Genomic DNA, 22,155 nt, shown 5'->3' on the forward strand with positions numbered 1-22,155 from the left:
TAAAGGAAGTTAAAAACGTTCTACCAGTAGAAAATCTTAGTCATTTTACATTTTATTAAAAAAATGTGTAACACAAAACTACAAAAAGCATGAAATTGTGAACTCAGATTACATTAGACTGATTTTGGTCATTTCAACATTAAAAAACGAAACTTGGGGCAGAGAATGTTTATTTTCCTTTTTTATTTTTTTTAATAATTACGGGAACTTTTCCCCAATATTGATTACATTTAAAAAAATTACTTTTTCATTAGTCAATTGCTCCCCTCATGGGTGCACCCAGTCCGTTTTGGGAGGGGTGCTTGAACACCCCCAAATTCAACCCAAGCACCTCCAAAAATTACAGCATTATTAAAACTCTCTTTTCTTTTAAGTATAAAGCAGCCCTATCCTCTGTAAAATCAGCCTATTTTTCAAAGGTAATTGCCGCCCAAAAGAATAACCCCAAAATCCTCTTCTACACTGTAGCATCGCTGATGAGGCAACAGATTATTCCACATCGTACTACCCATACAGCCCATGTCTTTATGGTCTTCTTCAATAAGAAGATTCAAAGCATAATGGAATATAAGGAGCCGTTTGAGATCTGATGAGGACAGTTCTTTTTAGTGAGCCGAGCCGAAAACGCCACTTCTCTCTGAAAAGAGCCGGAATTTCTATCACTCCTGGCGAACATCCATGGGGCGTTCATAGAAACTAGGGAAATTGACTAAAAATTTTACACCGTCAAATTGAAAAGAAAATAAATCGTAATATAATAACAAAATACAGAAATATGTACCACATAGTTTAGGTATAGCTACAATACACCATTACATTTCTAATAAAAACTACTCTGCCTCTTTCATAATATATTCATTCCCAATGAAGGAACAACGGAAATTGTGAAGATATCTCGAAATATTGATAAAAGATTAAAAAAAATAATATGTAATTGTGAAGATATCTCGAAATATTGATAAAAGATTTAAAAAAAATAATATATGCCATTGACATTTACGGGTGGACATCAACAGCTTCTCTGTTTAACAGTCTTAGCTCTAATTAAAAAGATCCAATTCAAACTTAGACACGACATTGATTATTACTTGGTGCCTAATAGTGGTAAAAAACTTTATTAATTAAAAAAAAAATTATGTTTGAATAGTAACCATAAAAACATCAACTATCCGTATAAAAACGCACTATTTTAAAATGCTCATAGGTTGAGACATTTGTGTTTGTTATACATAAAATGAGCCCTGTCTACGGGTACCCAAACACCTCAAAAGGTCTGGCTATAAAAAAAGAGAAGTAAATGGTGCATTTTGTTCACCACGAGTCTCCATGGTTTTATTCTTCCTTTTGGTTTTTAGCACTCGTTTTCTGTTGTACTACACCATAAAGAGAAGTATAGAGGTCAAATAAAACACAGTGTACCTTTAATGGCATTCACTCTTGTTATTTTATTTTACTTTTTTTTTTTTTTGGGGGTTGTCCATCGATACGATGATGACCATCTTCTTTTAATTGTGAGTCTGCTGATGTTTGAAGAGTCCGATCCTGGATCCACAGATGCGGTTACAGACAGAGCATGTGAAGGGGGTGCTGGGGGGAGCAGGGGTGGCCTGGCGAGCATGTCTCTTTGCACGCTTTGCTGCACGGTGTTGCATGCGCTGTTCCTTCATGTAATCCACTCCATGTGAGCAGTGGGAGCGCCAGAGGTCTCGGCAGGAAGCAAGTTCCTCCAGTGAGGAGGGGTTTATCCGACATCTCTTCAGGATGTTCTTCATTTGGTCTTTGAACCGCTTCTTCTGCCCACCAGCACTGCGTTGGCCTAGATGTAACTGACCATAGAGGATACGGCGTGGCAGTCTGTGGCTGGGCATCGAACAACATGCCCCAGCCACCTAAGTTGGCGTTGGGCCATAATGGATTCCATGCTGCAGCTGCCTGCCCTCTCCAACACCTCTGTGTGCGGCACTCTGTCCCTCCATGTGATGCCAAGGATCTTCTGAAGACATCTTACATGGAAGGTCTCGAGGCTCTTCAGATGGCGGCTGTAGATAGTCCATGCCTCACATCCATACAGTAATGTCGTGATACATACAGCTCTGTAGACCAGCATTTTGGTGTGGAGTCTAAGGTTGTTGTTTTGAAAGACCCTTATCCTTAGTCGACCGAAAGATGCTGATGCTTGCTTGAGGCGGCTCTGGATCTCATCATCCAATGAGCAGGTGTCAGACACTATGCTCCCCAGATATTTAAAGCTGGGCACCATGAGCAGGTGTTGCCCTGCTGCTGTGAGGGTTATTGGGTTTGGTAAGAGGTCAGCACTGGACTGACAGAGTACCTCTGTCTTCTGGGTGTTGATCGTCAGTCCCATTCTGGTGTATGCAGTTACAGCTGCCGAGAGAATGTTTTGCAGAGCCTCCGGTGTATGGGCAACCAGGGCACAGTCATCAGCATACTGTAGCTCAATGATGGTCTCTGAAGTCAGTTTGGTAGTTGCCTGTAGCCTCCTGATGTTAAACAGGTTACCATCAGCCCTGAAGTTGATGGTAACTCCAGCCTGCTCCTCCATCCTTCTACGTAGCAGTGTTGTAACACAGACGAGGAAGATGTTGAAGAGAACTGGAGCCAGCACACAGCCTTGCCTCACTCCAGTTTCGACGCCAAAGGGCTCTGAGCTGTGTCTTCCAACTACCACTCTGGCCGTCATCCCTGAATGGAACTGTGCAAGAATGGTGAGAAACTTGGGTGGACACCCAAATCTCTTCAAGACTTGCCACAGTAGGTCCCTGTTCACTGTGTCAAATGCCTTTGAAAGATCGACAAAGGCGATGAACAAGTCCTTGTGCTGCTCCCGGCATTTCTCTTGGAGCTGACGTGTCACAAAGATCATGTCGACTGTTCCCCTGTCCTTTCGAAAACCACACTGTGACTCTGGGATGACGCGTTCCGATATTTTGGAGATGAGTCTGCGGAGCATGGCCTTGGCAAGGACCTTTCCAGCAGTGGCCAACAAAGAGATACCCCTACTGTTGGAGCAGATGGATTTATCTCCTTTATTCTTAAAGATGGTCACAATGTTCGCATCTTTCCACAGTTGCGGGACACACTCTCGTCTCCACACCTCTGAAATATATTGAAACAGTGTCCGTGTACAGAGGTAGCCTCCTACCTTGAGAAGTTCAGCTGGGATGTTGTCAGGTCCAGGGGATTTATTGTTTTTCAGGGTTTTGACTGCATGCAGGATTTCATTGAAAGTTGGCGGGAGGTCGAGGTCTGGCAATGTAGGATGTTCAGGGAGCTCTGAAAGGACAGTTGGGTCCACTGGGGTGGGCTGGTTGAGCAGGGTGTTGAAATGCTCAGCCCACCGCTCCACTATCATAGCCTGATCCTTGATTAGAGATGTTCCATCAGCAGATCTAACAGGTGCCAGTGAGCAGTGTCTGGGGCCATAGATGGTTTTTACTGCATCATAGAAACTGTGCATATCGCTTCTATCAGCGTGAGACTGGATTTCATTGGCTTTTGAGATCCACCACTCATTTTGCAGTTTTCTGAGAGTTCTCTGGGCCTCGGAACGAAGGGCTTGCCATAGCTTTTTATGGAATTGAGATTGTGGGTTGTTCAGGGTGGCTCTGTGTGCCTTGTGCATTCTGTCCAGGAGGGTTGAGATCTCTCCGGCATTCTGGTCAAACCAGTCCTGGTGTTTTTTAGTTTTAAAACCAACGGTTTGGGCTGCAGTGTCAAAGAGGGTGGTAGATATATAGGTCCACTTCTCATCCATCCCAGCCTCTGACATGACCAGCTGCTCAATGTTTGCCAGCCTCTCAGCTAGAGAGCAACGGAAGTTGTCAAGGGTGTCGCTACTGGAGAGTTTGGCACAGTTGAGTGTCTTCCTCTTTGAACCACCATGACGTGCTAGGGGCCGGACATGCATTCTGACCTTTGTCAGAATCATGCGGTGGTCGGTCCAACAGTCTGCCCCACGCATAGCTCTTGTAATGAGCACGTCCTTCAGGTCAGCCCTCCTCACGATCGCGTAGTCAATCAGATGCCAGTGTTTGGACCTGGGATGCATCCAGGATGCCTTATATTTATTCTTTTGTTGGAAGATGGTGTTTGTGATGGTAAGGTTATGTTCCGCGCACAGACTAAGAAGTCTCATGCCATTGGAATTAACTTTTCCAATGCCATGGGCACCAATCACACCATCCCAGTTTTGCAAGTTCTTTCCGACTCTTGCATTGAAATCACCAAGCAGCATGATTTTGTCATTCCTCGGGATGTGACTGAGGATGTCATCGAGTGCCTGGTAGAAGCGATCCTTCTCTTCATCATTCGATGGCAGTGTTGGTGCATAGGCACTAACTAATGTGACATGTCTGCATTTTGCAAGTGGGATGCGAAGAGTCATTAGTCTTTCACTGACACCCACTGGTGACTCTGTGAGCTTCAGCAGTAGAGTGTTCTTAATTGCAAAACCAACTCCGTGAAGATGGTGTCCGCCCATGGGGTATCCCTTCCAAAAGAATGTATAACCCTCCCCCTCTTCATTGAGTGAGCCTTCCTCAAGGAGTCTGGTCTCGCTGAGCGCTGCCACATCCACATTATATCGCTTCAGCTCGTTGGCAATGAGTGCTGTTCTGCGCTGTGGTCTGTCCAGACTGGTATCCAGGAGTGTCCTTATGTTCCATGCTGCAATTCTAAATGCTATTGTTTTTCGACCGCATAGTGGAATGTCCCGACAGGCGCGGTTTCCTGTCCGGGTACTGTGCTGAGTGGGCAATCTTTAGGCCACCTTTTCTAGGCCTTTCCCCAATTGGGGTGAGCAGTGCGGCCACTAAATAGTGCTGCTCAGACGCACAGGGGTCTGCCGGAAACAGCTGCCACTCAATCCCAGCTGCTAACGACCCTTGCCCTGTGCCGCTGACGTGCAGAGGTCCAGCTAAGAGCTTCCAGCTCATTCAAACCTGCTCCCGTCACTGGTTACTCCATCGCCGCCAGACTTTTGTGGTCGGGGACTCAGGTAAAAGAAGATACCTGCGCAATGATGTTTTTTAAAGTGGCGTAAGGGGTGCGCTTTCCCCAACGCCACTATCTTGATTGTAGAGAAGATGGATCCAGTGGCAAGGGAGACCCTAGACGACCGGCATCTTCCCACAACTGCAGGCGGCTGCCGGAATCCAGGTCTGTGGGAAACCGCCTCAAAGCGTGCCGCCACCAGCTTTTGGGATCACTCTTAGTCTGGACTCTACCCTTCGACCTGTTCGGCTTGGGTAACCCTGCCAGGAGTACGAGACTCCCGCCGACATAGCTCTAGGGGTCATTGAGACGCGCAAAGTGCCCCACCACGATAAGGTGGTGATCCGTCGGGGCACTTTATTTTACTACTACTTATTTAAATCACTCGTCTTTGAATTTCAAGCCCTGGATTTAGATTTTTCATTTATTTTTGTGTACTCAGCGTTACTAATGGACGATAACTGCATAATGTACTTGTTTTAATTGTCTTTAAGAAGGGGCACTTCACCGAACCTCAAATAGTAAATTCTCCGACAAGATAATGTACACTGAACACACCATTACCATCCGGACTCCAATTTGGGGCTGAAGTGGCTTCTCTTGCTGCATTGCTTGACAATGTTACAGCCCTAGAGATTTATTCCCTCATATAATGTCACATTTGAAAGAGTCTAAGAATCACGAGCATCCTTCCATTTTGGCACATTTAGCATGCAAATAAAGAAGTATGTCTATGGTCTGCTCCACTAGTCAGCAGCCGATGCAACGCATCAGGAAAAATAGTTTAACATTAAAGGTTTGTCTTTCACAAAAGAACGTAGTGTCGTATTTTTATACATATTTTGTCGTTTAATAACCCAAGCATGTTCGCTTTCAGGTTGACGATGCTGATGCAGTACCACGCTGCGGTTCCCACCACTGTCCACTTGAAGCCACTAGCGTAAACAAAAAGTGAAATTTCTTCTTCGTTGGTATCCTGCCATGTTTGCGGAAGTAAACGCAAACACAGGAACTATTTTCTTTCTCCTGACTTTTATGGTCTTACTTTTTTAAATACTTCATTATGAATTTACCAAAGGGACCCGATTCGTTGTGTTTTGACAAGAACGTTTTTATGAAGGTAATGTTTGTCTTTATCAAAGTGATTGATCGTAAAGCGACTTGCTTGAGCTGCACGGCGATCACACTTGTTAAAAACTACAGCGATTTGCATAAAAACGATAACCGATGCTTACACGTATCATCCATTGAGGCTTCATAGTTGTTGTTATTGTCTCCCTAGGATGACTTTGACGTGGACCAGTTCGTGGGCGAGTGTCGGAAGCAGGTGCAATTGGAAGAGATGAGGGAGGACCTGGAACTATACTACAAACTGCTCAAAACAGCCATGGTGGAGCTCATCAATAAGGATTATGCCGACTTTGTCAACCTCTCCACTAATCTGGTGAGTTGTGTGTGTGTGTGTCATATTTTCAGTTGGGCATGATAGGCGATGAACTGTAGCAGCGACTGTATTTATTAAATTCGACCTAATTTTGCAAAGTTTTCTGAATAATACATTTTATAATTTCCAAAGATTGCTTCTCTCACGCTCAGCCTCTTGTATGTTTTTGTATGGTTGTGTATTCATGGTTGTTTTGTCTCAGGTGGGGATGGACAAAGCCCTGAATCAACTGTCTGTGCCACTGGGAAAGCTACAAGAAGAGGTTATGGTATGTGATTGAATTAAGCGTAGTTGGTTTTTAGAATAGGATATATTGTCATTGAAATATGTCAAATGCACAATAAAATGAAAACGTTTTATCCTGATGGTGCAATATAATTAACGATAAGATAAAATACCACAGTGTAAAATCATAAGGTAAGGATCTAAACGAAATTATAATCAAAATAAATTAAGGACATTTGACATTACTGCACAATCCCTGTCTAAAGCATAATTAACCAGTGTTTTATTTTGCACCAATTAGGGGGGTGAATATTGCCTTTTGTTAGAATTTATTTTTCTGTCAGTTAGTTTTTATTGATGGTTATAAACATTTAATGAGTGCTAGTGAATGTTGTGGATACAGAGCCTTCGGTCGTGCGTCAGTGAGGTGATAGAAGCCATAGATGCACAGCTGGCAAAACAGGAAGACCTGCAGAAGAAAAAGGTTGGGTTCTGCAGCCTGAATCTATTTTTATGTAATTTTGTATGCAACCAACGTGAATAAGTGTTAAATATCTTTTAACTCCTTCCCATCAATCAGGTTTGTGTCCTGAGGCTGATCCAGGTGGTGCGCTCAGTGGAAAAGATTGAAAAAATCCTCAACTCACAGAACCCCAAAGAATCGACATCATTGGAAACCAACAGGTATCAAGTGGTTGTTAATATCTAAATTTTAATTCAGCCCTTTTCTGCTTCTTCCTGACAGTCATATTTAAAGCCCTAGTGTGTAATATTTGAGCATTAGATGGCACTGTTGTCTAATAGTTACAAAAAACAGTGTCACAGCATGCAACTACACGGCAGATGAACATGGCGGCGACTTAAGTAAGAATTTTACTTTGTCAAAGAAAGACCAAATTCTCGACCTATGATTAGTTTTACAAAAAATAACATTAGTATGAGAGTTCATGTATATTTGCCCAGTACAGCGCTCCCCTACTTGCGACCATTCGACTTGCGTAAAATGGTAAAATGGTTGCGTAAAATGGCGTAAAACATTTTTTGGGGGATGTCGAATAATATCCGGACATTGTTCTAAGTTACATTTTGTATTTTGTGCACCTTTTTCCGAGTACAGGACAGTACTGTAGTGCTTCTTTCCGCTGCTACCGACGTGTGGTGCTTTGAGAGATCACCCAGTATCAAGCCGGAAATAAAAAAATCTGCTTCTTCTTTATAGTTCGTGTGTAAAAATTCTCTGAATGAATGAAAGTGGAATAAGAAAGCTTGATGCGGTTAAGAAAATGGTCGTAACGTTTTTTTTCGGCCACTTTACAATGGAAGAGGACTTCTTGAAGCGCATCTTCCAAAAGTAAGTTAACCTCAACTTTGCTTATATTTTCAGAGCATATTATTTTATAAAATGTTTATTTTTTTAGTACAAAACAATACAGGTTACTTATACAGTACTGTCTATACCAGGGGTCAGCAACCTTTTCGGTGCGGAGTGCCACTTTCAAATTTCCTTGTAAATCAGTGTGCCACACCAAGATCAATGACTCGCACAACATTTTTTTTAATATCAGAAAGAGCTGTAATTTTACACCAGTCTGAATATACAACATGGATATACATTGAAATAGTATAACTGACCAATTTATCTTCCACTATTCTTGTTCATCAATAAACTAAAAAAATAATGTGAGCACCATGTGGAGAGGCCTGTAGACATCCATGACTTCAACTTTTTACTACAAGAATCAACCTGAATCAACCATTCTTCATCAACAATGAACTACAATAAAAAACAAGTGACATGGAAAGCTACCATACCATTCATCAATGAAATCGTATTGCAGAAAATATCAAAATTTGAAATAACAGCAGCAAGGCAGAAGGCTACTTGAAAATATGCGCAACAGTAATAACAGCTGATTTGGTCTCAGATATAAATGGTTATCTGTGCTTTGCCATGCAGTGAGCAATGTGATAACTTGCTTCAATGGTAGTGTTTTTAACAGTAACAAAGGTTTTTAGGGTCTGTGTTTATTTGCCGTACCTGGACACAGCGTGTTTTAATGTCTACGCCTTGAATTCATGTTTCATCTTGTAATGACATTTAACACTTGATGTGCTAGGTACAACGCTCTCGAGGCATAATGCACAAACAGCACAGTCATTTTTTGCACAAGCCCCCAGTCGTCAGTCAAAGAATGAGATTTTTTCGCTTTCATTATTCATTAATTTATCGCGCGCCGATGTTTCTGTGGCTGGGTCAAAACACAGATTTTTCCCCTTCTGCGAGTCGCTGTGCAAACACACACTTGCACACAGAGCGTCAAGCCTCTAAACAACGTGGCGCACAACTGAAAATGTCTATATTTCAGGTAAAAATGCGCATTCTTTAAGAATAATAATTATTATTTTGCCGTGCGCTCGCGTGCCACTGGTTAACCCTTCGCGTGCCACTCCTGGGACACGTGTCATAGGTTGCCGACCCCTGGTCCGTACTACAGGGTGTCTCAAAAAAATGTACTTACTCTTGGAATGACGAGAAAACCTTTATTTATGAACATAGAGTGAAGTGAAATAGCATCGAATACATGAGACAAATGTAATTGAAGAATCATGTTCGCAAATGTTCAAAGTGATGACCATTATTGTCCAGACAACGCTGATAACGCGCAAACGTAGCGAAACACATAAAAAGAGTGAGTACATTTTTTGAGACACCCTGTATGTCTATACAATCTCCAGCGCGCTAAGAACTTTGACATTTTCATTGTTTAATATCTCGTGCATAAATTTAATGTACTTGGTATAAAGTGTAAAGAAGAGGCGAGCCGTTTCTTTTGAAACGAAAGTGGAATAATAAAGCTTGATGAGATTGAGAAAATGGTCAAAACGCTTTTTTCGGCTACACTCTATCAAGAAGGAGGACCTCTTAAAGCTTATCTTCCAAAAGTAAGTTACCCTTAACTTTTTTTTTATCATAATAGAGCCTAAAAAATAATAGCACTGAAGCAACTTACAAAGAAATTCAACGTACGAACGATTGTCCAGATCCTATCTCGCTCTTAATTCGGGCAGCGTCTGTACTGTATTCAAATCAATGTTTTGTTTTTTCACTGATTCAAAGTTTTTTTTGTACCACTAGGAGGCACTAAATATTACACACTCTCCCTTTCATGGAGAGGTCTTTCTCATCTCTTCTAAATCTTGAAAAGTTTTCCCTTTAGTTTACTTCAACCTGCCGGCATCTGTTTTCAGCCCCTTGTTAGCTGGTCAGATCTTGGAAAGGATTGCTACAGAGTTCAACCAGCTTCAGTTTCATGCTGTGCAAAGCAAAGGCATGCCCCTGCTGGACAAAGTCAGACCTGTGAGTCTTCATTCAGCTCACCTCTAAACATCTCGGCTTCGTCTACGAGCGGTTCCTAAACGTTTGTCTTTCGGCCCACCGCAGCGCATCGCGGGTATCACTTCCATGCTGCAGCATTCCCTCGAGGGCCTACTCATCGAAGGTCTGCAGACTTCCAACGTAGACATGGTGCGCCACTGCCTCAGGACGTACGCCACCATCGACAAGACGCGAGACGCTGAGGCGCTGGTTGGACAAGTGCTAGTCAAACCCTTCATGGATCAGGTCAATTTGCTGAAAAATACTTTTTAAATGTATCCGAAAGAAAAAAACTGGATGGTAGTTTATGTCTTCTTTGCTTTTGTTGGCAGGCCATTGTTGAGGAGTTGGTCAAGTCCAGTCCAAATGGTCTTGAGTTGATGTACTCAAGGCTGCTTGAGTTTGTGCCTCACCACTGCAGACTCCTGAGAGAAGTCACTGGGGGAGCCATATCGAGGTTGGCAAGGCTTCATGTTCAATCTCGTAAATCATTTCGAAAAAACTGACATTCAGAAAGCGCAGCATTTCAAATAAGCAGGCTCGCCTGAGCTGTTTGAAGATGAAAACATACATCCGACCCCAATTAAGAAATGAATCAGAACAAAGGTTTTTCTCCCCTCTGTGTATAGTAATATTTTATCTTGTTTCAATCCATTATTTCAGCGTTTTTCAACATTTTTTGAGTCAAGGGAGACTTTTTTCACGATAAATCTAGAAGCATTGAAAATGTTCAAAAATAAATTTCCGGCACCAGTTTTACGATTCCTTAAAGTTTAAATCATCATGCTACCAAAATTGACACTATAAGGGGTTTTCATTGTTTGATCATTTGTGGTCACGGTGGCTCAGGAATTAATCCAAGTTCTTACTATTTTTCCACCCTGTTCTACTTTATTTGTATCTGTTTTTTTTCTCAAAATAAATTGGCAAAAATAACGTTAAAGTAAACAAAAAATTTAAAGCCAGTGACCTTACCTTGCACATAAAAAATAGTACCTTTTATCATCTGAAATAAGAAAAAAACTAAATCTAAAAAATCTGCTTTTAAGTCGAGGCAAGTCAAGTCATGTTTATTTGTATAGCCCTTTATCACAAGGAGTCTCAAAGGGCTGCACAGACCACAGATTATTGCAAACCACAGACTATTATTACACAATCCCCTGATCTAAAACTGACATGAGGACAAGGAAAAACTCAAAACCTCAACATGAGGAAAATGAAGAAACCTTGAGAAGGGACCGCACATGAGGTAATCCCCCTGCCACGATGACCAGGCTGCAATGTCAGTTAATGCAGGCTTTAAGCTTAAGTTTCAAGGTTATGATTAAATATTTGTTATCTGGAGGTAATGCAAATTCAACTGAATCTTTAAGAATTCATTAACTTTAATTAAAGGAGGTCAATAGCTTTAGATCTGATTTAACTTGCATTAACACAGGCTAAAAGCTTAAAACATTTAACTCTTTAAAATAAGAGTTAAAGTTTTATCATTCCTAAGACTTAAAAAGTGGTCGGCGGCGCCCTCTGTTGGCTGCGGCTACATCGGCTCGCTACAACGGGTCAGGTGCAATCGACATTTCGTTCTGTGTACATTGTTACACAGAATGACAATACAAGGAAATTATTATTATTATTATTATTATCCTCAGGGTTCGAGTGGACTTTGTGCTGTTAAGACTAAAGCTTCTTTAGTTGGATTCAATTCAAGTTCCAAATTTAAATGTTGGAGTTAAAGCTTTAACATTGAAGTTAAAGCTTTAACATTGAAGTTAAAGCTTTAAAGCTGTTTGAACTCAATGTGAGGTCAACAATCTGTGTTTAAGATATTATGTCTAATTTTATTGAGGTTGAATTATATGTTAGGTTACAGCTTTTAAACACCTTTAACTTGAGTTAAAGAAGACTAAAAACTCAAGTGTTAAAGAGTTGAACCGTGATTAACTTTACTTAAGGCTGCTTTAACGCTATTGACCTCCTTAAAAATAAGTAAGACCTAAAATTTTAGTTTTAACCTCAAAGTTAAGGCTTCAAACTTACAGCAACCTCCTAAGACCTGGCGTCCACGTGCACATAAATCCACATTAAACAAGAAGCTCAGGTTTTAGGAGGTTAACTCCGCTTTAACTCTGAGCATCAAGCTTTAAAACAAACTGAATGTAAAAAAAACAAAGAAGTCAAAATTATGTTTCAAGTCACGTCTTAAAATAATGAAATGTGTATTTTTCCTTCTCCGGTCAGTGACAAAGCAGACATAGTTCCCGGCTACGACTTCATGGTCAACTCTGTGTGGCCCGAGATGGTCAAAGGCATTGAGGAGAGGCTGTCTTACCTATTCAACCCCGGGAACCCTGATATTTTCTACGAGGTAAACCCCGAGTGTAGACAACAAATGTCAGTTCACTGTCCTTTATCCTGGCATTCATTTCTAGCGTTACTTGGCCAGCACGGAGTTCGTGCGACGGTTTGAGCGCCAGTGCAGCTCTCAGGCCAGCGTGAGGCGCCTTAGAGTGCACCCGTCGTATGTCTCTTTCAACAATAAATGGAACCTGCCTGTCTATTTTCAGCTAAGGTGAGAACAGTCTACAGTCTCTGTGTGCGATTTTTGGCTTGAATAAAACTGTAGATTTAAATTAGTACAGTGTTAAGGGAGAGTAAGATCCGTGAAATGTGAAAATATTGAATTTTATGTTATTAAAGTCAATTCCTTTCTTCCTGTTTCCAGATAAAAGCAGATATTGATTTATTTTCTCTCAATGGTTTTGCAGGTACAAAGAAATAGCAGGTAGCCTAGAAAATGCCATCAGTGACGGATTAGAAGCGGCACCAGGTGTGTGTTTTGTTTTCCAGTTATTTATTTATTTTTGAATATTTATTTGCTATGAAGTTGAACAGTTGGGATATGTTTCATGTTGCAGTTGATAGATATTGAAATTTGGAATCAAATCAATTCAGAACACTTATTTCAGCGAAGATGGCTGTGAGCTATAACAGCACACTTTTGTTTTTTTTCCTTATACATTTTATGTATTAGGTTTGGTAAAAAATAAAGCTTATGGTGAAAATATATTCAGAAGACACTTAGTTTTTGATTTAAAGGACACATCTCCTGTGATTTGAAGCCCTTTCCCAATAAACTATATCCATTAAAATGATTATGTTGACTCAATAATGCTGCCTTTTACAAGGGAAGTGTGACACCTTGTTCACAAAAACGCGACTTTCCCCAGCAGAGTACCCAATACCATTAGTTGGACCTAGGATGCATTTAAATACCTGAAATGCCGTCAGAGAAATCACTGACGTCTTAATGTTTTTTACAGCAATTTCAAGATAAGTGACGTCTATGTACTTATTTTATGTTTACGTTTTTTTTTCAAAATCAGATTTTATTTGATAAACTATTATTAAATCACTGTAGTACAAGCAGTGCAGAGAAAACAAACTCACAGTGAAGAATACCTTGGTTGGAGGGCAAGAATATACAAAATATTTTGGATTGTGTTTTTAATAGGGAATTGGCTTTTTTAAATGGGCAAAATCTACCCAAATTTTAAACAGCTCACTGTGTTCCTAATAAGTTTATTATATTTTTAATATTGGACTCCTGCAAAGGAGATTGTATAGGATACCAGTTCCTTATTTTAACCACTATTGCTATCACTGTTGTTTGGTGTTTTGCCTATGATGCACTGTTTACATATTTATTACTCTTGGCCAATCATGTAGATATTCTTTGATTTCCACACCCTCTAGCGTGGCTATGTGTTTGCAACCTAAGAGATTTAATAAAAAGAAAGGACTAAAGGGAAGGCTTTGAGAACATGTTAAAAATTTTTTATCTGAGGTTTCTGTTCTCCTTGCAAGTTGAAAATCCATTGATGGTTCCTCTCCTTATTTTGCGTGTCTACCAAACTTTGATTCAACATGTTTTTTATTTTCATATCAGTTAATGAGGATACGCGCAATAAATCGGAATTGAACTTTAAGCTTGAATGACTTTTGTTTCCAGCGGGCGCCACATACCACCTGCAGGCGTCTGTGTCCCTGTGGTCCTGCCTGCTTCGATGCTGGTCCGATAAAGTCTACCTGCCGCCTCTCGCCCACCGCTTCTGGAAGCTGACGCTTCAGCTCTGCGCACGATACGCAACCTTCCTCAACGAGGTCGGCCTTCGACCACAAACTTTTCATTTTCCGTTTTGAGGTTCGTGATCGGTTCGGATTTGTCTCCAGACGCTTACCAAGACGGGTACTGCCGAGGTGAGCAAAGAACCCAGCAGGCCCCTGCCTAGCTCGGCATCGTCCACCTCCAGCCGGACGTCTGTGGAGGAGACTGGCAGTGAAAGCGGAAGTCCTGCGTCGCTGTCCACGAAACAACTGGTCCACATTGCAGCTGATGTTCAGAAACTGCAAGAGCAGGTAAGCACCACCTTTTTCTGTTTCTGGACTATTTAATAGGTTCATTTGCCCCTTCCAAAAAGACCAAAAAAAAGGAAAGCTCCTGTCTATTTGCGCTATATTTGTGTTTCCATTTATTGAGCAACTGAGTTATGAGAACCATTTCTTTGTATTTATACCTATGTTTGAATTTGTGTTTGGTGTATCATTTACTATTGCTACCAAATACCTAAAATCTTCGGTAGTTTACTACTTGAGTTTATAGCAAATTAAGAAATATGCGTTTTCTATGAAAACTATGAAAATCGAGGGGGGGAAATTGCAATGCTCACTTTTGTATTGACAATATTGATTGTTCCTTGGTTATTTGTGGTGCAGTAGTGCCATCTGCTGGACATTTGCAGTAACAGCAGGTTTATTGTGCGGTTTCTTTTTAATTTCCATCACTGTCCAAGAAATACCTAGGCTTAAAAATGGCGCTCTTAAATGCTACTACGAAAACATTTACAAAATCTGAAAATCTCTTTATCCAGTCTGAAATAAGATTTACAGTGTTTGTAATCTCTTTTTAACTTACTTTTCTGTTATCACTTAAGAGTTAATAAAATAGCATTTAAACAATTAAATAAACATCTTTTTGGTTTTGGTTGGATGTATCTTAAAAATGTATCAAAATATGTCTGTTCAAAAATTTTCCATAAAAAGGTTTAAAAAATTGGTTATTGAAAACAAGAAAATGGTGCAAATTATATTTTTGGTTTATTGCTATAAATACAAAAATAAAAGTATCAGGTTGCAGTTTTTGTTAAAGGGATTTAAAATGATGGTTTTCACAAAAAAAGCTTGTTTGTAAATGCAATTCATTGAGGTTTCAAAATAAATAGTCATAATAGCAATATATATACATTGAGTAACCCATTGTTTTTTTTGCCTGGGTTATGTTCCAAAAAGAACCAGTGATGAGAAAAATCTGTAGATAAACCATGTTTTTTTTACAATAATTATACAATGCAATACTGTATTGTATTTTTAAACAAAATAAACTCTTAACAGGCTCAAGCATTCGTTAAACAAATAAATGTACTGTATTTATCCTGTTTTTTGCTTTTTACCAAAAATCTACTGTACTGTCAAATAACAACTACTACTCAATCAGAATGCAAAACACAATGTACAATGTAAATCCATGAATTAGCAAAACCATGAAAAGTAAACCACGTTATTGTGAGGGATTACTGTACATTAATTTCTCCAGAAGATAAAAAGAAAGTTAATGAGCCCTTTGAAGGCATCGTACAATCAAATTACCTTTTTTTTCATTTTAGTTTTCATGCATTTGAGCAACCAATTTGATGAAGTATCAAATCGTTAAATTGCTAGATTTTGGTTTTCGGATGTAATATAAAAAATGGAGAGCATGCATAAAAAACTCGTTCAATTCTTATAATCAAATGCACCTAAATTCCAATAAAATCTGGTATAGTATATTATGTGTAAACACTTAAGGAAGTATTTTAAATAGATTTATATTGTCCTCTTGTCATTTTTGTAGTTACCAGAAGTGTCCAAAATGGTCAGGCAACGTTTAGAAGACGTTGGTTTCACCAATTTTGTCATTGTGGAAGGTAAGTCACATTTGTTTTACACCTTGTCCTCGTCTTGAAAGTTGAATGTTTGTTTTTTGGATTTGGCAGAGTCGTTAGCAGATTCAGCAGCGTGCCTGTCCAGCAGTGTCTCGGCCCTCAGCACACGCATGACGCAACACCTAAGTGAGCGCAGCTGCCGTTTCCTGAAAAGTGCGTCCGAGGTGCCCCGACTCTATCGCAGGACCAACAAGGTCGGTTGCCAGAACATTGCTGCGTGTTAGAAATAAATAGAAAAAAAGGATAATTCCACATTTAAATGAGATATTAAATTTGATGGGAAGACATTGTAGTCAGGGTTGGATAGGGTTACTTTAACTGGATTACTTTCAATTACTTTTGGATGACTCCAATACCAAATATGCTAATGAAAGACAAAAGAAACTAAATATGAATAAAATTACTAAATTTTGTGCAGGCATGGGGAGTAACGATGTTGGCAAGCTGTTTGAATTTATTTTCATTTTGTTTCTGTCGCATTTTATGTTAGTTTTGCCAGAGATCAAAGAGATCAAAGCCAGGAGAGAAAGCTTACCATGTGTTGTGAGTCATAATTTTATTCATATTTAGTTTCTTTTGTCTTTTATTAGCATATTTGGTATTGGAGTAATCCAAAAGTAATTGAAAGCAATCCAGTTAAAGTAACCCTACCCAACCCTGATTGTAGTCAACCATAACCATATCACTTAATTATTGAATGAAATAAATGAATTCAAATAGCAAATAACCATTTATAATTTATTTTTTCAATAATGTTTTATAGCGAGTGCCGTTAGCATATCTTTTGTCATTGCTCGCTGCAGGCAGAACACACACGCAAGCGTACACGACTAACGGCATGTGCGAATATTATAGCAATTCTTAGCTTGGTATTTCTTGAAAAAACAAATATTTCCTTCATACAAAACCTTTGTTTTGACTCAACCCAGTGACGGTGTGATTCATAAAGGACAAAAAACACAAACTACACAAGTTTTGGCCAGGTTTTTTGTTCCTGGTGAAATTCCTTTATTTGAACGATTAAAATCTCAGTGACGCGAGTGGCGAGCTCCACTAGTCTGGGATTCCAACAAAGATCTGATTGGCCATGGAGCTCCACATCACGGTCACAGTAGGGAATTGGATTTTTCCTTTGCTCTTGACTGCGGTCTGCTAGACTTTGAGAACCAATGTGTGCCCCTAGCACATACCTATGGATTTGGGATTCCCTAAATTAGAAAACATCCAAGTTGTGTATTATTTAATGAACTCTCTCGTCATTCAGTTGAGTTGTCATTGAATTTTGAAGTAAATTATTGTGTGACTAAATTCTAATATGAAAATAGGTTTAGGTTAATGCTAAAATCCAACTGGTGTGATTAATGATAGGTTTATTAATCGAAATTGGAGTAGATGACTGGTCATTAAACTGAAATAGAAATAAAACAGCGTAAGTAGTTCAAGATTAACTACATTTAGAATTTCTCAGCTAACATAGTGTAATAATGGATGGTGTAATAATAGTCTGTGGTTTGCAATAATCTGTGGTCCGTGCAGCCCTTTGAGACTCTTTGTGATTAAGGGTTTTACAAATAAACATGACTTGACTTAAAATCTTTAAAAAAAGTAAGAGTGTTTTTGCTATTATAATGTATATTCAATGTTGTCTATTGTCTTGTCCATTGTTCATTTAATTGTCAGTTTTCGTTTAAAATTAATTCTACCTTGATGTTTTCTCAATTAATCTTACCACTCATCAAATCTAGTAGTCCAGGAGCTTTTTCCCTCAGTCTAATGGCATAGAGCAGGGGTGGCGAACAAGTTTGACACAAAGAGCCGAGATTTTTATCTGTGAGAGTCAAAGAGCCACACCACGCACTGACCTGTCCTGACAGACAGACACACAAAAACACACACAATTAATAACATTATTTCCCAAAACACACTCATCTCCTTACAATACAAGAAGTATTGTTCTTGTGTTGATTTCAAGGAATGTGTCCACCCTCAATACACAAAAAAAAAACTAAATATGAAACGAGGCAAAGAGCCACAGTATATAGAAAATATGTTGTGGCAAAGAGCCACATTCTTATTGGCAAAGAGCAGCATGCGGCTCTTAGAGCCACGTGTTTGCCACCCCTGGCATAGAGGGTAAACACAAATCTTGGTTTTCCCGACAGGAGGCGCCGGTGCGAGCGTCGGCGTACATGGACAACGCCCTGCGACCGTTGCAACAGCTACTGAGTGACTCGACGGGGCTGGTCGAGGCAGACACAGTGCGCTGCTGGTTAACCCTCGCACTTTCGGAGTGCACACAGAGGTGAGTCTGGAGCCCATTAAAGCCCATGTTTTTTTCCTGACTGGATTCAGCATATTCGCGAGCGTAAGGAAAAGACTAAAAACACCGTTGAGGAATAGCTTTTCTTCCTCCACGTGTTCGCTTTGTATCCAGGTTATGAGACCAGAGTTTGTCGTGTGTGCGGCAGGTACTACGAGACCATTTCGGAGGTCCTGAGCTCGGTTCGGAAGATGGAGGAGAGTCTGAAACGCTTGAAACAAGCCAGGAAGGGAGCCGCCGCCGCTGCTACCACAAGCGGCGGCTCCAACGCGCTCGCTGCCAACGGTGGCCCGTCGGACGACACCAAAATCCGACTTCAGCTGGCTCTGGATGTCGACTACTTGTGCCAACAGGTTGGTGGGAGTCAAGAAACTGTGTTGAAGTGAGTTAGTGGAAAAACAAGTGTTTTGCTGCCATTATATGACATTTAATTTAATTGAATGTTGAAGTAAGTTCCACGGTTTCATATAGACAAATGTAAAGGTTGACGTGCGTCTAATACAAGCAAGGGCAAATTTGAACCTGCGTATCGCACATTGCTCTTTAGGCTTTCGAATTCTGTCCGCCCAACAAAAATGAGTGAAAGTTGTGGTCAAAAGTTTTCATACACTCGTGAAGAACATAACGCCATGGTTCTCTTGAGTTTCCAGTTATTTCTACAACTCTAATAGAGTGTTTGGATCAAACAGTTCTTCGTCACAAAAACATTCATGAGTTTTGGTTCTATTATGACTTTATTACGGGTTAACAGAAAAAGTGATCAAACCTGCTGGGTCAAAAATATACATACAGCAGCGCTAATATTTGGTAACATGTCCTTTGGCCATTTTCACTTCAATTAGGCGCTTTTCGTAGCCATCCACCAGCTTCTGGCAAGCTTCTGGTTGAATCTTTGACCACTCCTCTTGACAGAATTGGTGCAGTTCAGATAAATTCTATGGCTTTCTGACATGAACTCGTTTCTTTAGCATTGTCCGCAATGGGGTTTAAGATCATTCTAAAACCTTAATTCTAGCCTGATTTAGCCATTCCATTATCACTTTTGATTTGTTTGGGGTGATTGTCCAGTCGGAACACCCAACTGCACCCAAGACCCAATCTTTGGGCTGATGGCTTTGGGTTATCTTTAAGAATTTGAAGGTAATCCTCCTTCTTCATTATCCCATTTACTCTCTGTAAAGCACCAGTTCCATTGGCAGCAAAACAGCCCCACAGCATAATACTACCACCACCGTGCTTGACGGTAGGCATGATATACTTGAGGAGAAAACGTGAGCCCTTTAACCCCAAGAGAGCCATGGCCTTATGTTCTTCACAAGTATATGTAAACATTTTACCACAACTATATTTATATTCCCTTTGACTGCAATGCCCATATTTCCCTAAAAGATGGCTCACTCAAACCACTGAGAAAGTTGTTAGAAGTACACCATCCGTTCCCAGCTGCACGAGTGGTGCTTTAAGCTACAGTTAGGCTTCCACGCTTGGAACAGATAGTACCTAGTAGTTTTCAATATGTTTGAAGATGACATTCAAGCCCTTCATTCAAAATTAGTAGATAAAAGAAAATGAAAAATAATAGTGCTTCAACAACATTGAAGAGGTAACAGACAATCATGACAGTAATTAACTGATGCAATGCACATACGTTTGAATACGCTTTGAATGAGTAATGTACCATGTATTTGATGACCTGTCACTGTTGGTGGAATTGAACATGTTCATTAATGAGTTGTGCTTATGTATTGATGAAGTTACCGTGTTGCATTTTTAGCAAGCACAAGTCCATTTACGACATTTCATAAGTGGACTCGAGGGATAAGAGTGATCTTATCCCTCGAGTCCACTTATGAACTCCACTCTGATAAAAAATGTTCTTAAAGCATCTTAGCTACAAAATAAAGTGTGCTTAAATACTATATTAAAATTATTATAATTGCATGGATTTTTTTCTGTATTTTGTAAATGCATTTATACTGTAGACATTTTATTTATCAAGCAAAACGACATCCCAAGTTTTTGACTATAAAAATCGGATGTTGAGGAAAAAAAATAACAATTCCTTGCCCTTTTCGCCTTTTGATCAACACATTTTATCAAATGTAATGCTTGAATAAGGGACATTTTATCGTCTTTCTTTCATTGTTACTCTATCAAAACCAATTTAGTAAATCGGCAGATAGTCAAAATCCAACCATTTAATCACTATCTTTTTTTCTGGCCTGGCCCCTTTGCAAAATTTTAGGGCCCAATGCGAGTCAAAATGTATGTCCACCCTTGTCTAATGAGTGCCCGTTGGACCTAATGGAGCAGAAACACATAGAAGCAGTATAATTACATATAATTATAATTAACCCTAACTCTTAAGATCATCCTAGTAAAAGCTCAGTAGTGCCCCCTGGAGGATGTTTTAAAGGAACATCAAAAAAGGATGCCCTGGATGCCACCTAATCCCACAGCGAATAATTTGTATCTTTCGCCAGGTGGAGACGTTTGGGGTGGATCCTTCGGATGTGTGCATGCTGTCTAGCCTGATGGAGCTCGTGAAGGAGGCCAGAGAGCTCGCTGAGCTCAGCGCGTGTTGAAAACAAGAATAAACATTGAAGGGGCCTCAATGAAACAATTGAGTGACTCATTTCGATCATTTTGCAGGAATTGGCGACATCGCTTGTGTGTGGCATGGTACAAATGAGCCGAGGATGTTCCGTTGTAGATTACAGGGAATGGAAAATTAAAATCAAGATGGTCATGGATTCAAAATGATTTCGGCATCTTTTTTTGATGTTTGCAAGTATTGAATTTCAAGACAAAAAAACTAAACCATGGTAAACCACCTAAAACTCGGGTCGCTGATTTTGACAGTTTAATTTTTTAAATCAATAAATACACATCCAACGTTCTCTATCGAACGCTCCTCTGATACTCAAACCCTGGTTTTAAAATCTAGTCAAAACTCCTTTTTTTAATCCTGACTTTAAAACATTCATTTGAATCTCTACTTCAATAATATGAAAACCTTTGGATTAAAACCCTACATTGAACCCAAAATCCGGGTTTGAAAACCTATACTAAAGTTTAAAGCCCTAGTTTGAACCCCCACTTCAAGTAAAAGGTTATGGTTTTGTGTTTGGATAGGGTTTCAAGCTATGTTCTCAGAGGGATTTGGGTTTCAAATTGGGGTTCTAAATAGTCTTTGGGAGTAAAGTTTACTTTTTCAGAATAGGTTTTCAACTGGTTGTAGGGTTGCATGTGGCTCACGCGGTTATTGTATCATACATCAGCAATCGTTGTTTGTTTTTGTTATTTACTATACGTTACTTCTTGAAGAAAGTGTTTTTGTTAAATATATTTTGCACTTCTATATATATTCAAAAATACATTTTTTGTTGAGTGAATGATAGGAAATTGCTTTTTTTTTTTCTTTTGAAGTATATTTTGCCCACTTTTGCCAAATTAGGAACTATAAGCTGATGATGGTGCCTGCATCATACCGACTTCTTTCATTTACTATTTATGTTATGGGGATTTTTCTATAAAATGAATGTGTATTTTGTGCCTGTTGAAAATGTATTGAAAATATTGTTTTATTTATCTGATCATATTGGAATATAGTTGGGTTTTCAGTAGGTACAGTTAGGTTTATACTAGAAATCTACAATATGCGTCATTTAATGATCTTTCAACATTAGGAATGACTAAACCACAGCCCCATTTTGTATATGACCCTCTATCCATTCGA

The 22,155-nt window shown here is 39.7% G+C and overlaps 1 protein-coding gene across 1 annotated transcript; it reads left to right on the forward strand.

Moving 5' to 3' along the window:
• Positions 1-5,964: 5,964 nt before the first annotated feature.
• On the forward strand, positions 5,965-21,179 carry cog2 (component of oligomeric golgi complex 2). The gene is made up of 18 exons (XM_088351489.1): positions 5,965-6,133; positions 6,296-6,457; positions 6,660-6,725; positions 7,086-7,166; positions 7,263-7,366; positions 9,932-10,040; positions 10,125-10,304; positions 10,391-10,515; positions 12,297-12,423; positions 12,488-12,627; positions 12,824-12,885; positions 14,068-14,219; positions 14,289-14,474; positions 16,006-16,078; positions 16,148-16,290; positions 18,259-18,398; positions 18,565-18,769; positions 20,900-21,179. The coding sequence occupies exons 1-18, from the start codon at positions 6,077-6,079 to the stop codon at positions 20,999-21,001; spliced, it is 2,214 nt and encodes a 737-aa protein (XP_088207615.1). The 5' UTR covers positions 5,965-6,076; the 3' UTR covers positions 21,002-21,179.
• The last annotated feature ends 976 nt before the right edge of the window (positions 21,180-22,155 follow it).

This window comes from Urocampus carinirostris, chromosome 13, assembly GCF_059441175.1.
Source record: "Urocampus carinirostris isolate Australia breed hairy pipefish chromosome 13, RoL_Ucar_1.0, whole genome shotgun sequence".
Classification (NCBI taxonomy): Eukaryota; Metazoa; Chordata; class Actinopteri; order Syngnathiformes; family Syngnathidae; genus Urocampus; species Urocampus carinirostris.